At 41.2% G+C, this 22,531-nt stretch overlaps 1 protein-coding gene across 1 annotated transcript in view; it reads right to left on the minus strand.

Moving 5' to 3' along the window:
* The window catches only part of SLC4A5 (solute carrier family 4 member 5), a 124,934-nt gene that overhangs the window by 81,271 nt on the left and 21,132 nt on the right, over positions 1-22,531 (minus strand). Inside the window, exons 6-8 of the mRNA XM_034659387.1 lie at positions 17,021-17,237; positions 15,095-15,160; positions 5,059-5,139 (exon numbers count right to left, since the gene is read on the minus strand). Coding sequence (XP_034515278.1) covers positions 5,059-5,137 — 79 coding nt within the window. The 5' untranslated portion in view covers positions 5,138-5,139; positions 15,095-15,160; positions 17,021-17,237. The remainder of the gene's footprint in view (positions 1-5,058; positions 5,140-15,094; positions 15,161-17,020; positions 17,238-22,531) is intronic.

Here is a 22,531-nt window from a genome sequence, read left to right on the forward strand (position 1 = left end):
CATGTGGTTGTCTAGTTTTCTCATCAGGGAGACTATCCTTTCCCCCATTGTATATTCTTGGTTCCTTCATCATAAGTTAATTGAACTTAAAAGTGTGGCTATATATCTTGGCTCTCTATTCTTTTCCATTGCGCTATGTGTCTGTTTTTATGCCAATACTATACTGTCTTGATTAGTATAACTTTGTAATATCTTTTGAATCAGGAAGCGTGATGCCTCCAGCTTTGTTCTTTTGCAAGATCACTTTGGTTATTCAAGTTCCTTCATTGTCCCATACAAATTTTAGAATTATTTGTTCTATTTCTGTGAAAAACACCATTGAAATTTTGATAGGGATTGCATTGAATTTGTAGATTGCTTTGGGTAGCATGGACACTTTAAAAATATTAATTCATCCAATCCGTGAGCATGGAATATCTTTCTATTTATTTGTGTCTTCAATTTCTTTCATCAATGTCTTATGTTTTCAGCGTATAAGTCTCTCACCTCCTTTGTTAAGTTTATTCATTCCTATGTATTTTATTCTTTTTGTAGCAATTATAAATAGAATTTTTTTCTCAATTTCTCCTGAAACTTCAATATTAGTATATAGAAATGTACTTTTTTGTATTGATTTTTGTATATTGATTTTGTAACCTGTAACTTTACTGAATTTGTTTATTAGTTCCAATGATTTTTTGGTGGAGTCTTTAGGGTTTTCCACATATAATATGTCATCTGCAAATAGAAACAGTTTTACTTCTGCCTTTCTAATTTGAATGCCTTTTATTTCTTTTTCTTGACTAATTGCTCTGGCTAGGACTTCCAGTACAATGCTGAATAAAAGTGGTGAGAGTGGGCATCCTGATCTTATTCCTGATCTTAGAGGAAAAGCTCTCAGCTTTTCATTGTTGACTATGTTAGCGAGCTTGTCATATATGGCCTTTGTTATGTTGAGGTACATTCCCTCTATACTCAGTTTGTTGATATTTTTGATAATGAATACGTGTTGAATTTTGTCAAATACATTTTCTGCATCTATTGAGATGATCATATGATCTTTATCCTTCATTTTTTTAAAGGGGGTATATCACATTGATTGATTTGCAGGTGTTGAACCATCCTTGCACTCCTGAAATAAATCCTACTTGATCATGGTGCAAGACCCTTTTAATGTATCGTCGAATTTGGTTTCCCAATATTTTGTTGAGGATTTTTGCACCTTTGTCACCAGAGATATTGGCACAAAATTTTTTTTTCCTGTGGTGTCCTCATCTGTTTTTGATATCTGGGTGATGTTAGTGTCATAAAATGAATTTGAAACTGTTCAAATAGACTCTATTTTTTGAAAGAGTTTGAGAAGGATTGGTATTAATTCTTATATAAATGTTTGGTAGAATTAGCCAATTAAGCCCTCTGTTCCTTAACTTTTGTTTGTTGGGGGGTTTTTCATTGCTGATTCAATCTCCTTACTAGTAATTGGTCTGTTTAGGATTTCTGTTTCTTCACTGTTTAGTTTTAGTAAGTTGTATCTTTAGGAATTCATCCATTTCTTCTAAGTTGTGCAAATTGTTCGCATATAACTTTTCACAGTAGTCTCTTTTGGTCTTCTGTATTTGTGTGCTTTCAGTTGTAATGTCCTTTCTTTCATTTCTAATTTTATTTATTTGAGTCTTCTCTTTTTTTTCCCCTTGATAAGTCTAGCTAAAGATTTGTCTATTTTGCTTGTCTTTTCAAAAAAAAATAGTTCTTAGTTTCATTGATCTTTTTTATTGTCTTTTTAGTCTCTATTCTACTTATTTCTTCTCATATCTTTGTTATCTCCTCCCTCTATTAACTTTGGGCTTAGTTTGTTCTTTTTCTAGTTCTTTGAGGTGTAAAGTTAGGCTGTTTACTTGGGCTCCTTCTTTTTTCTTTTCTTTTTTTTTTTTTTTTTAAGATTTTATTTATTTATTTGACAGGGAGAGAGACAGCCAGTGAGAGAGGGAACACAAGCAGGGGGAGTGGGAGAGGAAGAAGCAGGCTCATAGCGGAGGAGCCTGATGTGGGGCTCCATCCCAGAATGCCGGGATCACGCCCTGAGCTGAAGGCAGACGCTTAACGACTGAGCCACCCAGGCACCCCTCCTTCTTTTTTCTTAATGTAGGCATTTATTGGTATGAATAGATTACCCTATTATTAACAATTTGCATTAGTGCGGTACATTTGTTACAACTAACCAACCAATATTGATATATTATGATTAGCTATAGTCTATTGTTTTCATTGTTTCACTCTTAGTGTTGTATAGTTTAATGGGTTTTGACAAATGCATAATGACATGCATCTACCATTATAGTATCATACAGAATAGTTCACCAGCCTAAAAATTCCCTGTGCTTCACCTATTCCTGAATACTAAAGCTACTTTCTTCTTTTGGGCCTTTACACTTTGTTGTCTTTTCTTTTTTTCTTCTTTCTGCAGAGAAATGAAAATGGGTGGGGTTAATGAGTGGGAAGATCTTTTTCTCTGCTTATGTGAACTGCAGCAAAAATGTTTGACAACCACTAGTTTAGGATAAGTTTGAGTCTGGAATTCCATGGTGACAATTTTCCAAAGAGCAGGCTGGACAAAAAATATTATTGTAACTACAGTAATTCCCCCTTTCCACAGGGGATATGCTCCAAGTTCCCTAGTGGATGCCTAAAACTGCAGATAGCACTGAACCCTATATATACCATGCTTTTTCCTACACATATGATCAAGTTTAATGTATAATTATGATCAAGTTTAATGTATAAATTATGGCATAGTAAGAGATTAACAATAATAAATAAGAAAATAGAATAATTGTAATAATATTTTATAATAAAATTTAGGTGAATGAGGTCTCTCTCTCTCTCTCTCAAGATTTCCTGTTGTGCTGTATTCACCTTTCTTCTTGTGAAGATGCAAGATAATAAAATGCTTACGTGATGAGATGAAGTAAGATAAATGACACAGGCACTATGACATAGTGTTGGGCTGCTACTAACCTTCTGATGATGTGTCTGAAAGAGAATCTATCTGCTTCCAGACCATGGTTGAATACAGGTAACTGAAACCGAAGAGAGTGAAATCACAGATAAGGGGGGACTACGTATTTTTAAAGCCCAAGGACGACAACTAAGAGTTGAAAGCTGCTGCAGAATGGGAAATTAGACTCTGTGCTCTTACGTCAAGATCTACATTAACTTGATTTTATTTTCCTTGAGGGGAGGTCTGCCTCTCGGCTCAAACTTCTGAAATGTAGCTGCTTATGTCTTGGCATTCATTGACTGTAGACACCACACAGAAACCACATCAAGCTGAACCTTGGAGAAGCATATCTACCTAAGCCTTTTAGAGATATGTTGAGTGTCTACTCTGGTGAAAAGACTCTATGAGTCATTCCTAGGCATGGGAAAGTGAGTTTAGCTGGATGTCAGTGTCCAAATCTCTTTAGAGCCCAGCTCACCTGAGCTTACCTCACTGCTCACTCTTCTGAACCTCCAGTCTTTCTTGGCTGTAACCAGGAAGGTGAGGTGGAGATTTTTATGAAGTACAGCCTTGCTTTCTAGTGGACCAATATCAGAATGTTGGGTGCTCCTCCTTCCTTCCCTTCTCTCCCTCCAGTATGGTGTGACTTCCCTTGCTCGAGTCTACTATTTCTTTTTTTTTTTTTTTAAAGATTTTATTTTATTTATTTATTTGACAGAGAGAGACAGCCAGCGAGAGAGGGAACACAAGCAGGGGGAGTGGGAGAGGAAGAAGCAGCCTCCCAGCAGAGAAGCCTGATGTGGGGCTCGATCCCAGAACGCTGGGATCACGCCCTGAGCCGAAGGCAGACACTTAACGACTGTGCCACCCAGGCGCTCCACGAGTCTACCATTTCTTAAGCAAGCTGTTATTCGAGTATGCCATGGACACCAGTAAGAGGTAAGTAGCTTTAATCTAAAGGCTTAGCAAATGAGTTCCTATTCTCCACCACTGAGGCCAGGAACAGAAATGAGAAGCAGCTGATATATCAGAAAGGCCTCTGCCAAGAGTCACCCACCCCGGATGCTCCCTGGCTTGTTCTTCACTTGCTCTATGGCCATGAACATCTGCCTCTCAAGGACTCAGTGTCCTCACCAATAATGTGGGAATAAAATCCCTTCTCTACTGTCTGGGCAAGGTTTTTGAGAAGATAGAATGGGATGGTATATGGGAACATCATTAGAAAATTGTAAGGGCTATACACATGAAGAATATGCTTATTAAAGAAATCAGGGAATATAGGTATCAGGAAAATATTTTACTTTCTGCCCTGGATCTAACTTGTCCCTTTTCTTCCTGGCTCCCATCATAATCATCAGAGTATGGCTGAGTAGCTAGTGAACTGTGGAGAATGGCTAGCCCTCTCCCAATCCTCCTCCTTTGTTCTGCGGGACCTCTCCACTCACTGTGAACATCTTGCAGTTTGACTCAGGACAATGCCAAGTTCTCCTAGAAACTCCTCAACTGCATTCTTCTCCATTGACAGCCCCAAAATGGCTCTACACATTCTGCAGCTCAGCAAGCATCCAGCTGGGCAGTGAGATTAGTGTTTCCTCCAAGTGGGGCTGGGGCAGTGGCAGGACAGTAGCCTGTCTGGTTGCCTCTTCATAAGTCCTGTGGTTGCTTCTCTGTAGAGTGCAGGAATTTAGGTCCTCTGCGTCAGCGATTTTGGAGCAAGAGATACCCCATTCAATATCCTCTTGCACTACTTTTAACTGAGCTGCCATTTTTAGAATCTATATAATGGTGGCATCTTGTATGGTTTGCAGATCTTGTAAAATTAGGTAAGTTGAATTTTGTGTTGGGGATGCTATGCCCTAATTCATAGAAACAAAGCACTAGTTTCCTGTCTTTGGCCCAATTATGTGGTCTCTTTAAGATACTGTGAAGCCTGGTCCCACTGGATCCAGAGAAGACACCATGAGTGGATGAAGGAAAGGGACCATCTCTCTAGATTTCCCCGCTGGAGGTATGTTATAAGGATATTTAAGAAATTGGCAGACACTCCTAGGATTTGCATCAAGTTCTCAAAATGACCTTACCTTCCTGATCCTGACATCTCCTCCTGTAGTTAGCAGGGTCCAGCTTCCCTACCCCAGCCTTCTCTTCTTCCACCTTCATAACTATAAAAGATGAACACAGCCTCAAAATACACACAACACAAAAAGGTAGGATTCAAGGAGAAATGGCCAGGTCCACATCCATAGTAGGAGACCCTAAAGCAGATGAAAAAACTAAGGCAAAAGAGTATAAAACAAATTGAAGAAGCTCAAATAGAACTCTAACAAATAGAGAACAGATCTCTTTTTCAAGTACAAATAGAACATTTATAGAAAGCACATATCTAGGTCACAGGAAAGCCTTAGTAAATTTCAAAGAATCTGTATCATACTTCTACAGCAAGAATATGTGTGTGTGTGTGTGTGTGTGTGTAAGATGTAAGATATTCTTACATATATATATGTAATACACACACACATATATATAACTTTAGAAACTAAAAGTAATTTCTACTCATGGATTTAATAGGAAACCACAATGGAAATTATTAAATATTTAGAACTCAACAATTACACCCACTAAATGTTGAAACTTATGGGATGCAACAAATTTAGAGGAAACAGGGAAGGAAGTAGAGGAGGGAGGAAAGAAGGAAAATAAATGTGATAAGCATTCAACTAAAGAACCTAGGGGAAAAAAACAAGAGAAAACCCAAAGAAAGTAGAAAAATGTAAATAAAAAGTAGAAAACCAAAAAATAATGAAATAGAAACAAGAATAGATGGTTAATAAATCCAAAGAAAATTATTTGAAAGATTATTAAAATGGGCAAACTATGCAAAACTAACCAAGAAGAAAAAAGAATATTCATGAATAAACAATATTAGGAATGAAAAAGAGACATAACTAAAAATATAGTGAAGAATTTAAAAATTAAAAAAGAATGCCATGAAAACTTCATGCCAATACATTTTAACTTTGATAATAATAATAATAATAATAATAATAATAATAATTACCATTTCAATGTGCCAGGAACTATTTTAAATGCTCTGCATGAATGACTTAATTACGTCTTCTCAACAACCTTATGAGATAAGTAACATTATTATTTCCATTTTACAGATGAGGAAACTGAGGCACAAGAGCTTAACTGACTGCCCAAATGAAGGAACAGAGATTCAAACCCAGGCAATCTGGTTCTGGAATTAAAGCTCTTAGCCATGAGGCTGATAAATGGATATTTTATTAGAAAATAACAGAAGTGATCAAAGTTGACTTTAAAAGAATTAGAAAACCTCAATTAACCAATAACCATTAACTAAAATGTTTCTGGGAAAATCATTACAAACAGCCTTTCCCATATACCATGGATAATTATTGAAGCTGGATTATAGGTACAAAAGGATCATCATTTTTTTCCTATTTTTGTTTTGTCTGAATTTTTTCCTATAGTGAAAAGAAAAATAAACACCAGGAGCAGACAGTTTTTAAAAAATGTTTTATCTGAACCTTCAAGGATTAGATAGTCTCTGATACAAAATGCTCTTCAAAAGTAGAAAAAAAAGGAAATTGGAGGCAGTAGATGCATCTAAAGACCAGAACACAGGGTAGAACTAAAAGCAGGAAAGTTGGTTGAAAATCTTCATAAGGGGTGGGGCGCCTGGGTGGAGCAGTCGTTAAGCGTCTGCCTTCGGCTCAGGGCATGATCCCGGCGTTGTGGGATCGAGCCCCACATCAGGCTCCTCTGCTAGGAGCCTGCTTCTTCCTCTCCCACTCCCCCTGCTTGTGTTCCCTCTCTTGATGGCTGTCTCTGGCTGTCTCTCTGTCGAATAAATAAATAAAATCTTTGAGAAAAAAAAAAAAGAAAAGAAAATATTCATAAGGGGTCAATTAAACCCTCAGATATCTCTCTCTCAGGCTCCAGGCTCTTAGAATGAGCCCCCCTCTAGAATATGGAGGGGTTAAACCAGAAGACCTCTGGATAACTAAGGGCAAGAAGGAGTCATTTCAATGAAGGGTGGGGAGAGGATTTAAGCGAAGGCAGTAAGCCACTCAGCCCTCTGCCTACTTGATTCCTAGAACACTAATGAAGGTTACACACTCCAGGTGGGAAACTGGAGGACTTACAGATACTGACATTTTGGGGACCTCTAACAAATGGTGAGGGCTCCACCCAATTCCCAGCATGAGTCTATCATTCCATAAGTCCAGACTGTCAAAAAGTTGTTTGACAGCTCCACTCCAAAATGATGGCCAGCCAAGAATCACCAGAAAGAGACCAAAACAAACAAGAAGAGAGGAAGTTCAAGGGAACAGGAGCAATATAGGCAGCCAGAGAACGATTTAAAAAGCAGGTAATTCACATCTTCGAGTAGACTAGAAAAGACCTTGTATCCATGACAAAAAGAAAACTAGAATGCTATAAACCTGGAACTTTTAAAGAATAAGAAAGAACTTTTGAAAATTAAAGACATATTAGAAGAAAAATTTCAGTAAAAGAGTTGGAACATAAAGTTGAAAAAATACGTGAGATAATAAAGCACAAATACAAATAATTTCTTTAAACAGTAGGAAAAAAACAAGGAAATCAGAGGACCAATCCAGGGGTCTAACATCAAAGCAACAGAAGTTCTCAAAGAGAGATCAGAAAAAATAATGGAGGGGAAATTATTTAGGACCTGAGAATATTTCCCAAACCAGGATTTGAATTTCCTGGTGGAAAGAACTTGCTGAGAGCTCACGAAAATGAATTTAAAATAAAATCCACTCCAAGTGACATCATTACGAAGTGTTAGAATACCACATATAAAGAGAAGACTCTAAAAACTTTCTAGAAGAAGAAAATCAGTCACCTCCAAAGAATCAGATGTGAGAACTGGCATTGGACACAAGGGAAGCTATAAGACAGTGGAGTTATGCCTCCAAAAGTGAGAAAAATTTATTTCCAACCAAGATTTACAGTCCAAACCAAAATATCAAATGTGAGGGTAGAAAAAGGGCATTTTGGGGACAAGAAATGTCTTAAAAATTTACCATTTATGCACTTTTTTCAGGAAGTAGTTGAAGGAAGAGCTCCAGCAAGATAGAAGTACATCCAAGAAAGGAATATAGCATCTAGAAAATGGGATTCACCACAGAAGATTGTTACAGGAGGCCCTGGGAAGAAGCTGTGTAGCAGTCCAGAGAGCAGTGGGTGCATCTTAGATCAGGCTCTGCACGGGTTCTCCAAGAAAACCTGAAACTGACCAATTATCTGGATGTGTTTCACTGTTTTGAGAGGATACCAAGATTCTTTCAAGAATAAAGAGTCATGGAAAGGAAAAGTGATCATTGAACATTATGTAACTCAAATGTGACCAATATTTACATAGTCATAATACATAAAAATGAATATTAACTTAACCAAAAACTGTGATATAAGCAGGGCTGGTATTCCACCAATGTGCAAGTATTATGTGTATGTTGTTGTTTGTGGCTGGTGTTCAGGTGTCCATTCCGATTGGTCAGTGTCAATGCCATATGGGTTATTAAATATTTTTAATTTCTGCATTGGATGTAACTATTGGGAGAGATGAGGATTTGTCAGGGGGAGGAGGGTTGTAAGACACTTGGAGAGGACACTGCTAGCTACCTGCCTGATGTCCATTCCCCTTCCTGTTCTGATTTTATTCAGGGCAGCAATGAGGCTGACTAAAAATAATCACTTCCCCAAATGCCCTTCAGCAATCTCTAAAGAGATATAGGAGAAAGAATCTAGGAAAAGATTCCTTTCCTGGATGAAGCCTCTGAGGAAGAAAGTTACTCCATTGTTCCTTCTTCCTTCCTGGATAAGGTTGCCAGATTTAGCAAATAAAAATAGAGTTTCCCCCTGTTAAATCTGAGTTTTATATACCCAATTAATACTTTTTAGTGTAACTATGACCCATCCAACATTTGGGACATACTTATACCAAAATGATTACTCATTGTTTATACGAAATTCAAATTTAACTGGGCAGACTGGATTTTATCTGGGAAACTATTTCATCTCTGTATCTGGAGCATAGACATGATGCCCAGAAGTGCAGCAGCCATCTTGCCATCATGGAAATGGAGGCCACATGCTAACTGTCGATACGAGGGGAGGAAGGATCCTGAATCCTTAATGTCTTCACTGAGTCATTCTACAGCACTGGACAGCCCACACTTGGGTTTCCCCATTATGGAGAACAGTTAAACCACTTGTTTAAATACTATAGTTAACTTTTCTGTTACTCAAAACCATACCTGGGTCATAGGACAAAAGACTCTAGGAACATATTTACTGGGCAAATAAGACTGGATTCTGTTAGTAAGGAAAACAAGGGGAATGGGCACTGAGTGGTCATGTAACAGTGTCTGCTACACTTTCCAACACCCATTCCCTCCTTGTCTTGCCTATTCTGTTCAGGTAGAAACACAGGGTCCTTCATTGCTGTAAACACCTTCCCCAACTCCAAGCATGAATTGTGATCTGTCTAAATTATTTATGGTAATCGTATGGCCTTTGACCAGTAACCAATCTTAGGACTAGTCATGTAACCCTATCAAGCCAGTGAGATTTAAATGAAAGTCCATTGGGTAGGACTTCCAGGGAAGCTTTTATTTCCCTAATAAAAAGTGACAGACCCCTCTGGAATGCACATTTGGCCAATTACCCTCCCATTTTTCTGCACAGACCTTGGACATGAGACTTCTAGATGAAGCAGGCCTCTTGCAACAATGATGTGACAGGTCTGAAGAGCAAAGGCTCGGGCTGAGGACAAAGCAGAAAGCTAGAACAAATCTTGGTTCCTGATAATGTCACTGAGCTCCAGACTGCTTATCTCTGGGCTTCCTGTTATATGAAAAGAAATCTACTTTTCATATTTAAATTGCTAGCCAAGGTTTATGTTACTTTTAGCTAAAGACCTGCCCAGGGGTGCCTGGGTGGCTCAGTCAGTTAAGCAATCAACTCTTGATCTCAACTCAGGTCTTGATCTTGGGGTCATGAATTCAAGCCCTGTGTTGAGCTCCACACTGGGCGTGGAGCCTACTTAAAAAGCAATAATAATAAAAATGTAAAAACAAAGACCTTCCTAACTGATACATAATGGAATACTATGGGGAGTTCAAACGAATGAACTAGATTTCTGTGTATGACATGTACAAATCTCAAAAACGTAAGAAGTAAAAAAAGCAAGTTGTAAAGATACATAAACAAAATGATATTATTTATATAAAACTTTAAAACATTGTTTTAAATTTTATTGTTTTCTGCAATAGCAGAAAATCACCCAGAGGAGTGAGACACACTGACTTCAGGTTACTTCTGGGGAAAGATAAAGTTTAATGCTGATGTTTTAGCTGTAGCTTTGATATTTTGGACAGATAGAGATGGAAATGAAGCAAATATGATAAAATGTTAATATCTGTTAATTCTGGACAGTGATAGACATTTACAAATTTGAAATATTTTATTATTACAAAATTTTAAATGAGTTTTTTTTTTTAAGAAATAAGAGAACTCTTATGACACCACTATGACATAACAGTCTCAAATAAAATGGGCCGAGTACCCTGCACAAAGAATGACTGGTGGGAAAAATCCTCACACTTTGATATGTCATTGTGAAATTTTAGAACACTAAATAAATGTGAAGAAGAAAAGAAATCCTAAAAACTTCTAGAGTGAAAGAAACAGGAACAGGTCACCTACAAATGAATAAAAATCAGACTACCTGATTTCTCAACAGCAACTTGGATAACAGAAGATGATGGAGCACTTCATCCAAAATTCTGAGGGAGAATGATTTCCAACCTAGCATTCTCCACTCAGCCAAACGACCAGGCAAGAGAGAGGGTAGAAGATATCTTCAGCCATGCAAGAAACCATTTTACTTCTCACTTATAGCTTCCTACAAAGTTATTTAAGTCTGTTACCACAATGAGCCAAGAAGGGGAAGACAATGGGATCCAGGAGAGGGCTCCAAGCTGAAGAATAACGAAGGGAGGTTCCTAGCTGGCAGCTGCGCCGCAGCCCTACCCCCTTCTCAGTAGAGCTAAAAATGACATTTCAGAAGGAGCCACCCAAGGAAAAGATGAAATGCCAGAGATCTGATACACTTCTTGAGAATGTGGAACAATTCAAGACAGTGACAAAGACAGAAAATGCAAAGAAAGGCAATTAGAAATACTAGGAAAAAATTGAAGTTACAAGAAATAAAATGATTATGGTACACGGTCATAAGAGTATAAACACTGATTTTTGAATTAATAAAAACAATGATGATATATCTACATTGGGAGAATGAAGAAGAGATGGGTGTGGTATAAGATAATTACTTACTGTAGGTGGCTAATATCCAACTCTGTTAAATAGCAGGAGATACATATATAAAAATAATATGTATATATTATTAGAGGGCTGTAGGTAGCCAACAGAAAAAGCTAAAAGAATTCCAGGTGATCATCTTTAGGAGATGGAACAGTGGAGAGTTTAGAAAGCTGGAATGGAGTTTTCTTGTTTTTTATTATAAGCTCTTACATGTGTTACTCGATTTTTAATTACGGTTATACATTATTTTTATTTTAAACATTTTAAGGCAAATAATTTACTATGACACGTATACTCCCACTTCATGTGATAATTGTATCCCCCTGAAAATCCATGGTTAATTTCAAATTCGTTCATTCAAAGTGAATCATGTTTACATATTCAGGAAAACTGCAAAACAAAGAACCTTTAAGAAAATGGTTCACAGGACTTCTCAGACGTAAGCCTGTGTCAGAATCATCTGGAGGGCTGGTTAAAACCTAAATTTCTGGGCTCCACTCCAGAGTTACCGATTCTGTGGATCTGAGGTGTAGACTGAGAGTTTGCATTTCCAACAAGATTTCACTTGTTCCTGAAGCTGCTGATCCAGGGACCACACATTGAAAACCGCTGTTTTAAGGAAATAACTTCAATTTCTATTTTCTGTTAAACTGAATCACCATACACGGAGTTTAATTCACATGAGTTTCACATACATAACAATATCACATCTTTGCGTTCAAACCGGGCATTGTGAACTGCTAAGCTTAGCAAGGACACACTAGTAGCTCCAATTGGTTGGCGATTTTTTGGAAGTTGATATCTTCCTCGACCCTCATAACATGAGGAAAGAAAAGCTGAATAACAGATCCTCTTTTCCCATATAGAACCACCTCCAGAAACCATCTCTCCCCAGCCACAACCAGCAAAGGCCATGTGACCCAGCCTGGCCAATCAAACACTCCTCATTTCCCCATCACAGAGAATGGTTCGGTGCTGATCCCACGCCCAAAGCTGGGCCAATCCGAATTTTTCCTAAGACTTCTCCACTTGATCCATCCAAAACCTGCCTGCTCTGGCTCTGGCTGGTGAAGCTGATAAGCTTGGATGCTACTATGTTGCTTGCCACAGGGAGGGAAGCATCCAAGAAAAGTAGAGAAACAGAGTACTGGTAACACTGTAACTCCCTGAGTCATTTAATTCTGAATGGGCCTGACTAATACAAATGAAATAGAATTTTCCAGCATGTTTTAAAAACATATTCTTTCATATTTGAAATACTATGGATTTTCGGATTGGAAACCAAACACAAGTGAATGCAAAATGACAAACAGAGGCAAACAAATGAAAACTTTACGGAACTATAGAAGCACAGAGATGTAATGTAGTTCATATTCAGGTAGATGCATACCTCCCAGTTCTACACTCGTTTAGACCATTCCTTCCCCACTCCTCTGTGCTGGGTCCTACCTCCTCACAACTTGGGAGAAGCTCCCTTCCAGAAGGATGCAGAAGTAGGAAAAAAACCCAGGCTGCCCCAGAGCATCTTCAACGGAAACCATTCATTTGAAACAACTCAAGAAGAGCGCTACCATATGCAAAGTGGTTAGATTAACTAATCAGCAGCTGCACGGCTGATGACAAAAATTTGCAAAAATGACCTACCTCTTGAAACAGAATTTCTATCTCCACCATTCTGTATAATGTACATTAACTGTCAGATATCTTGCTTTCATAATCTCAATTAATCCTGATTAAAATTCAGTGAGGTGCATAATTTTCACCCCCATTTTATAGATGAGTAAATGAAGATTCAGAGGATTAAAACATTTTTCCTGTGTCACAGGCAGAGCTAAGATTGAAATTGGATTCTCTCTGATTCCCCAACCCAAGGAAGAAAGGAAGGCAGGGAAAAGAGAAAGGGAGCAAGAAAATGAAGGGAGATAGGAGGGTAGAAGAGGAAAGAAAGAAGTGAAGACATAAGAGACAGAGAAGTCTGGAAGAAGCCATCGACTTCTGAGTTCTAGGCCCTTCCTGAGGTCTAGCTGAATTCCCATCTCCAAGACCTCCCAATAGCCTTATAATGAACTCCTCTTTTCTCTTTAGCTAGCTTTAGTTGATTTGAGTTATTTGCATCCAAGAATATTAACAGGTACAGCCATCCACCACAATATGTTGCCAGAGGAATTTGTTAGCCACACACCAGCCCCGGGCATGCTGCAAATGAAAGAACTTGTAACAGCAGTTTTTCCTACACCAGCCCTTCCACGGCTTCATTCCCTTATCATTATTCTCCCATCTTTAGACCCTGGGGGTGAGTATGGCTCTACCATGAGGGATCAGACCAAATTCTTTTCTGTCCTGAGTCACTTAAGGGACCCATTCCACTTTACTGCCCTGCCACCAGCCTGGAATCCCATTGTGGATCCCTGAGTGTACAAACCTTACTGACAAAATCAATGCCCTAAGCCTGTAAGGCTAAGCACCAGAGTGCCACACCAGGGAACAGACACACAGGGTCCCTACCCAAGCCGCCTTCATGTCCACTGCAGCAAGGAGGGGCTGATACAGCCAACCTGATGTACATACAGCGCATTTTGACTATCAAAACCCTGGTGATTGAATCGTGGGCCATTTAACACTGCCCCCTCCCTAAGCCCCCAGAGGCACATCAGGTCAGTCCAACAAACCCACTTTGTTCCAGATTCTTGCTCTAGACAATGCAAACAAACAGAACAAAATAGTTTACTAGGGAAGAAGGGCAAAATATGGTAATAAATCCTTAAGACTGGACATCCATATGTCCAGGGGGAAAACGAACTAGAAAAAAGATTGCATTGTGTCACATGCATTGGTCAGGCTTTTGGGAGCCTTTCTTCCCATCCCATCTTTTAAGCCATCTGACATTATACCTAAGACCAGGGACCAGCTCAAAGTTGAATCCAGTGAACTCCTCTGAGAGCTCAAAGTATTTCAAAAAAGGACCTCCTGGAGAGCTCATCTGGGATGGTTTTGTGAGCTGATCTGACAGAAATGACAAAGGGTCCTGCTGGGCTTTAAAGACTAAGCTTAGAAACTACAGAAAGGCCACCCTCCCAACCGAGAGCTTATTCATTGTCTCTGGGCCCATGCATGCCCCAGAAGAGGAAGAGAAAACAAGCAAACAAAACATCCCCTAGCAAACCACCAGTAACAAAACCAGGTGCGGTGCAGTATCCAAACCTAACAACAGAAATGTGTAATGAAAGGAGGCTAGCCATTATTTCGTTTCTATCCTGAGATGTATATCAACAGATGGAATCTATTTTCCCATAGTTTTTCGGGGAAAGAAGCAAGTCTCAGGGTTCTTGCTTACTTCCCATAAAAATTTCAGCCAGTCTTGTGAATTTGTCAAAGGCAACAGAAATTTGCATTTCCTAGGAGAAAAAGATTCTCAGTTCCATCAGATGAGAACAAAAATGAACTAACTTGCCAGGGTGTCAGAGAGAGTGCATTTCTTGCCATTTCGGTTAATTTGGTGTGAGGTTTTATGCCCCAAACCAGTGAACTCAAGACACCAGGGTGACAATAACAGTATAATTTTTTAAAAGAAAAGGCAAATATCCAATGCTCGTTTGGAGGATTTATTCAGCTTTCATGGTATTCTCCTTCTCAGTGTGCATGAAGCTCACTCTCAAATACTGTGTTTACATTGTCAAGCACATTTTTCCTTATCTGTATAGTTTTGTCTACTATCTCTGAAACTCCAAGCTGCAAACTTACCTTCACGCTCTTAGCACTGGAAACCAGGATCCAATCTCAGGAAGGACAGAGTCACTTGCTCTGGTGCTGTTAGGTGGCAAGAAGGACGCTCTGCGATTTCCAGGCTGAACAGTATTTGGGGCATTGGAGATTGACTTGTGGGGCTCAGGGGAGGCCAGCCATGTGACCAGGGTGGGGGAAGGGACACTCCTGCAGGGCAAGGGACTGATGTCTGCTCGGCTGACATACCAGGGTAGAGCAGGGTCTGAACAGAGCTGGCCATAATTATAGGCAGGCTGCTTTGCTCTGAATTTCTTCTTGGATTTTCACTTAGTTGTCTTTTTATGGCAGTGCTGTGTTTCAGCCTTGGTTTTTAAATGCTTGTTTATCTCCCTACATGATTTCTATCCTAAGTCCTTTTTGGATTCTGTCTTGGAGGGATGTTAGAGCAGGAAGAGACCTTACAGGTGATCCAGCACCACCCCCCACCCCAGGGTCACGCATTTTACAGACGGGTGGCAGCACTTCCAGGAGCCTGCAGAGGCCTGGGTTTGGTATTGTGTACTGGAGGACCCCAGCTGCCTGGCACCCCAAATTACAGCTTACTTGAATATCTTAAACCCTTAGGTCGTTAGAGCTTTGAGGACCGCTGAGATGCTAGTAATGAATCTTATCACACTGCAGGTGCCTAAATCTGCAGCTGTCAGATTAGGCCATGGCTTAGAAATTGTGGCAGTTTGTATTTGTGGTCAAAGAGTTTATATAGGGGCTCCTGGGTGGCTCAGCCAGTTGAGCATCCGACTCTTGATTTCGGCTCAGGGTGTGATCTCAGGGTCCTGGGATTGAGCCCCATCTGGGGCTCTGCACTCAGCTCGGAGTCTGCTTGTCCCTCTCCCTCCCCCTCTGCCTTACCCCCCCTCGCTCATGTGCTATCTCTAAAGTAAATAAATGAATCTTTTTCAAAAGGGGGTCTATATAAACATATGTACTTATGTTTATGTATCTGTATCACAGTCGTCTTTTTTTTCTTTTAAAGATTTTTTTATTTATTTATGTGACAGAGAGACAGCCAGCGAGAGAGGGAACACAGCAGGGGAGTGGGAGAGGAAGAAGCAGGCTCCCAGCGGAGGAGCCCAACGTGGGGCTCAATCCCAGAACGCCGGGATCACGCCCTGAGCCGAAGGCAGACGCTCAACGACTGAGCTACCCAGGCGCCCCTCTATCACAGTCTTCTTAAAACACTCTAAGATGATCTTTTTGGAGGGATTAGGGGACATCAGGAGCTGAAGAAATATTTGATCTTAAAGACCCTGAAAACTTCTCAGGACCAGAGCCATGTGAGTAGCCTTCTAGTTCACCTCTGTTTCTCCACCCAAATGGTCTGTGCTGGCTGCCTGCCAACCAAAAGAGGGCTAGTGGTAATGACGGTGGCAATGGTAGAGGGAGAAGTGGCAGGGGGAATGGTAGCAGTGCCGATATGGTAGCTGGGCACACACAGACGTCGTACAGGCATCAGTGGAGGTGGTGGAGGTAAGGAGGAAGGCGATGAGGCATAGCTGGAGGTGATGAGGAGTGGAAGGAGGTGGCGTAGACAGTAGTGGTAATGGGGGAAGGGGCAAGAAGACCCCCTGAATGAGAGAGTAGGAGATTCCTGTTACTGACTCTTAGGCTGATGACCCCGGATGAAGCTGACCTGCTGGGATGTCAAGTGTGAAATGGAAAGTCATGGCATTAGAAGTCTGAAGAACCTCATTCTGTCCCCAAAGCTGTGCAGTCTTAAGGTAATCACTTCACCTCTCTGGACTCCAGTTTTCTTGAAGTAGAGTTTGCACTTAAATGGTACCTTGTTGGGGGAAACTCATCCCTCTCCCTCTAAGCCCTTTACCCTTCCCTGTAAAGCAGTAGCTTCTGTCCTTCCCAAAGTCTCAAAGAGTACTCTTCACTTACCTCCTCACCTCCTCACTCACTTTCACGTAGAGGAGGATGAGTGACTCAGACGATTGGCACATTTGGGAGAATAAAATGGGCACGTGCCATGGCTCAGATCCGTCTGAGAACTGCCTGCTTCAGAGAAAGTCCAAGCTGTGCTCCTCTCCTCCTCTCTTCACAGCAAACTTCCAGGGCAGGTAGGGAGTCCTCCAGGGTTGGGTAGACAAGCTTAATTCTGGGGGAAAAAATTAGGAAACCTGATTGTGGTTGTACATTCTAAACAAAATTCTCCAATCAGCTTTACCTGTTACAAAGTTATTTTGACTTCTACCTATGGGACTTCTGTACCTTATCATTTCTCATTTGATTCCAAGCATAGAGGGAAAGATTGTAAAGAAGTATCCTCCTCAGATCCCAATGCTGATGAATTAATGAAAGAGCCTACGTAGAGTTGATTGGACTAAACGGTCTCTAAATTTCCTCCAAGTTTAACATCCTGTGATTCTACGCATCTATGTCTCTGGAGTAGAACAAATATTTGTGAAGCTGGGAGGAAGGCTGAGACTCTTAGCGGACAGCTTCCTAATCTCTGACTCTCCTCTTTCCTGCTTTTCAACCCGATGAAGACCTCTGGTCTCCAGATATCTTCCTCTTCTCCCCCTCCACCAGCCCTGCATGGCTTCTTTACCCCCATTCTGGTCTGGACCCCATGATGAATCACTTCACTCTTCCTTCACTGATACCCACAACCTCCTGTTCCTGCCCTGCCGATATTTTGGTCTAAATCAGCCCCACTGCTACACTCTTCCTCCTGTACTGAGCTCTCTTTTGTCTCTGGAGAAAGCCTGTATTCAGGGGGAGAGAACAGCAGAACAGCACCAAGATAGAGAGTGGTAGAAGTGTGTGTGTGTGTGTGTGTGTGTGTGTGTGTGTGTGTGTGTGTGTGTGACTAAGAGACAGAATGGAGAGAGACAGACCTAGTCCAATGGTACCTATTGCCAGCTCTACCCCTGCCCTTCTCCATGGTTTCATTTTGTGAGTGAAAAATGTTGAAGTATGGGGCGCCTGGGTGGCACAGCAGTTAAGCATCTGCCTTCAGCTCAGGGCGTGATCCCGGCGTTATGGGTTCGAGCCCCACGTCAGGCTCCTCTGCTATGAGCCTGCTTCTTCCTCTCCCACTCCCCCTGCTTGTGTTCCCTTTCTCGCTGGCTGTCTCTATCTCTATCGAATAAAGAAATTTTTAAAAATCTAAAAAAAAAAATTAAAAAAAAAGAAAAAAGAAAAATGTTGAAGTAAGATCTGGCCATTCCATTTGTCTCCTCTCCCTTACCTCTGGCCTCCTTCACTTACTGCTAAGGAGACTGGTTTGCCCAGCTGGCATTAAGCACTGGGACAAATCTTGGCGGCTTTCAGTCCTTCCACACCACCAGAATGATAATGGCTGAGACCAGTGCATTGGCTTAGGAGCAAGGGAAAAGATTGGACCCAGTGGGTTCTTAGTCAGAATTGCCCCCCCCCAGGGTACATTTGTCAATGACTGGACACATTTCTGGCTGTTAACACTGGGATGAGAGTCCTACTGGCCTCTAGTGGGTAGAGGCCAGAGATGCTGCTAACATTTTACAATGCACAAGATACCCCCATAACAAAGAATCAGCTGGCCCACAATGTCAATAGTGCCAAGGTCAAGAATTCTGGATTAGACTGCTCAGCTCCCTGTGGTTCTAGAAACCAAAATGCTTCTAACCTAGGCCAAAAGAGTATTTCACATGGGCTCATCTCTATCACCAGGATGCTACAAGAAGGGAGGAAGGGTAAAGATTCTAAGTACTTTGCAGTTTTTGACATCTGGGCCTCCATCTCCTTTGGAGACCTGGCACACAAGGGTGGTTACTTCAAAGGGACACATTCCTTCCAACTTCTGGCTAATGCCACCTGAACCCCACCTGGGTTTAATAGATGGCAGGGCTTAGGCAGGTTTGACATTGGGTCCTGGCATAGGGGGTGAAGTCTCACGAAGGAAAAATGAGCTTCCTACCCCTGTGTTGGTGGGAATAAGGATTCATTTGGGGCCCCAGCAGGCTTACCTAGAACTTTTGCCCGAAAGAGGTTTTCCACAAGCTAGGCAAGCCTCATGCCAGTATGTGTGATTTTTGGCTCTCAGATTGTTTGTACTAAGCTTTGGCGGGTGGTACAAGACTGGCTGCCCCAGATTCTTGTCCACTTTAGCTGCTTTTGAACTGTACCCAGGGTTGAGGAGGGAACATACTGTGGCATGTCAAGACTGTACAGGAAGGCAAGAAAAGCTGAGAGATATCTTAAAGGGAAGCTGAGAAACCTGAGGAGGCCAGGCTTGGGTTTTGCAGAGGATGGGTTCTCTCCCTCCTCCATCTCCATCTGCCCCTAATCACTGCTGTGGCCTGTGGCCAGCAATAGCATAGACCTTGGCTCACTCTGCACCAACCACACTGCACGTCCTATCATCCCTCCAACATCCCAAGCTCATTCCCACCTCAGGACCTTCGTACTTACTGCCTCCCCAACCTTCAGCTCTCTCATGTACTCAGCTTTCTGGTCAAATGCCATATACCTAAGAAAGTCCTCCCTGACCAGCCTATCTAAAATGCCCCTCTCTAGTCTTTAACTCTGCCTTATTGGTCTATATTTCTATCCAAAACCACATTATGTATTTGTTCATTCGTTACTTTCTCTTCCTCTGATATGGCAGGGACTTTGTCTTGCTTACTGAGGTATCCCTGACACATAATACAGGCTTATAAATGGTTGGTTCGAATCCTGGCTCCACAAACTATGGGATGTTGAGCAAGTCACCTATCTATTTTTTTCTTCAACTTCCTCAACTGAAAAATGGAAATATTAATCATACCTTCACCTCAGTGGTTGTTATGAGAACTGACTGAATCCCTGTATATAAAATCTTAGATCAATGTCTGGCATGCTGAAAATAATTAGTATCAAGTAGTAATACTATAATTATTATACTCCCAGGAAGTTCACGCCATGCCTATTCTGAGGAGGTGGGGAGTGGTATTCCTGGCAGTTTGCAGGAATGGAGCCGTCATTGTTACTTCTCTAGGAACCAAAATCCCTCTGCAGCACGGCACCAGGACCTTTTCTCTCCTCTGGATCTGCTCTCTGCTGCCCTCTGAAGGCCCTGGGTGGAGGCTGGCAAAAGAGAATGTTAAGGACTCCACGGATGACATATTTCTCAAACAAAAATGAGCCATCCCTTATATATATATAAAGATTTTATTTATTTGACAGAGAGAGACACAGAGAGAGAAGGGAACACAAGCAGGGGGAGTGGAAGAGGGAGAAGCAGGCTTCCCGCAGAGCAGGGAGCCCAATGCGGGGCTCGATCCCAGGATCCTGGGATCATGACCTGAGCCGAAGGCAGATGCTTAACTGACTAAGTCACCCAGGCGCCCCGCCATCCCCTTTTTTAAGCAAGCCACACTCCCCAGGTGGTAAGCTTGGCCCTTGACAAAGCTGCCACTGGAGCCATCATTTGACAAACTCAATTACGAATCACTGAGGCCACAAAGGGGACTGCAGGTGCTTGGGAATCCATCCCTGAGGCTCCAAGAGGGACAGTGAGTGGGAACCCCCTTCTCCCTTCCCTCAGGCTGTACTTCCTGAGCCTGGGGACAGTGATCTGAGCCACCGTGGAAACCAACCTGAGCCACCCTGGAAAGCCATTCCTCACCCTGTGCCTCATTCCCTATTGGACTGTGTGTCCCCATGTGGGTCAAGTGATCTTCATGTTGTCAGCCTAAAATGAGAGGGAAAGCCACTCCTCTGGAGGCTTCTGGATGGTGATTCATTAACAAGAATCTGGAGACACACACACACTGTCTCATAAAAAGATATAATGGGGGGAAAGATTTCATTTTCAAAAGGAACAAAACTCCTAAAACATCTAGAAATAAACTTGCCTAGAAATGCATATTTTATATAAGAATGTATGAGAAAATTTTGCTAAGAAGCATAAAATAGGTAACATATTCCTGAATGGGGGAATTGAATAGGGCGTATATGTTCAATATTCATAAATTTATATACATTTTAAATATGACAAAAAATCATGGTTAAGATATTAGCTTAGAATTTATGGAGCTTTTACTATGTGCTAGGATCTGGGCTAAGAGCTTTACAAAATTACCTCAGTTAATCCTATAGCAACCCTATGTGATCATTATCATTTATGAAGGAAAGGGCCCAGCGGTGGTTAAGAGCAGGAGGTCACATGACTTTGGGCAGCCTACTTCTAACCCTGAGACTTGGTTTCCTCATCTGTAAAATGGGAATGATAGTATGTATCTCATGAGTTTCTGCTTAGGATTAAATGAGATAATTTGGAATAGTGCCTGGTAAGTGCCAAGCACTTAATTAATATGAACTACTGTTATCCACATTTATAGATAAGGAAATTAAAGCTCTGAGAGGATAAAATAACTTGCCCAACTTTACATAGCTGGTAAATGGCTGAACTAGCCTGGGGGGTGGAGTTAGGGAGGTTTTCCTAAAAGATATAGAAAATTACAAATCATAATAGTTAAAACAGGAAGCACACCTTATATAAGGCATTTATATATGCCTTGCAAAATAATGTTCTGAATGATTAGCTAGTGCCTGCTATTGAATGAATGAATGAATGAATGGCCAGCCTGCTATTTTCTTTACTACAAATTCCCTCTCCCCCATTCAAACAGCCAGACCATTCCATGCTTTGCCTCAGGGAGGCCATGTGAAAGCAGAAAACAGAGCTAAAAGGAGCATTTTCCCTCAGGGCAACAGAAAAGACTCCTGACCAAACCTAGACTGAAGTATAGGAGAAGATGGCTATGATGATCAAGGCTGTCCCTTCCCCCTCATCCAAGGTGGCACAAAGACATGGAGAGGGACTCAGTGCTCCACAGGGACTTCTAGGTACCAACAAAAAAGGACTCACGAGACAAGGACAGATGATGTCAAGGGGAGGGACCTTTGTAGGTCCCTAAGAATCCAGCGACCCACCCGCTCTGACCCCGAAACGGAAACTGAACTGACAGGAATTTGAAAAGACAGCATCTTTTTTTAAATGGGGGCCCAAAATACAGATGGAAACTGTTAGAAAATAAACTAACGTTTCTTATATGCTTCAGTTTAGAGGCTGAAACTGGGATTCCAAAGGATAGATTTTTAAAGAAAATAGCGTTGGAGAAATGCGCTATTAAAAAAATTTTCCACTTACAGGAGAAGCTTGGGCAGTGGACAAAGGCAGCAATGTATTTATTTATTGGACTCAGCACATTCATCTCTGTCCTGAAATTAAATGTGATTGTCCTTAAGACTGGGGTTGAACTTGCACCCCAATTTGCCTTAGACAGTCACCATCTGCCCACTTGTCTTGGCTTCATTGTGAGTACTGCCCCCTTTCATTCTCAAAAGCCTTCCAGTTTGGGCAATAAGTTATGTGGTTCCTCTGTTAAGATTTTAAAATTCAAGCAATCCTGTGGGTGAGCAACT

This window comes from Ailuropoda melanoleuca, chromosome 4 (assembly GCF_002007445.2).
Source record: "Ailuropoda melanoleuca isolate Jingjing chromosome 4, ASM200744v2, whole genome shotgun sequence".
Lineage (NCBI taxonomy): Eukaryota > Metazoa > Chordata > Mammalia > Carnivora > Ursidae > Ailuropoda > Ailuropoda melanoleuca.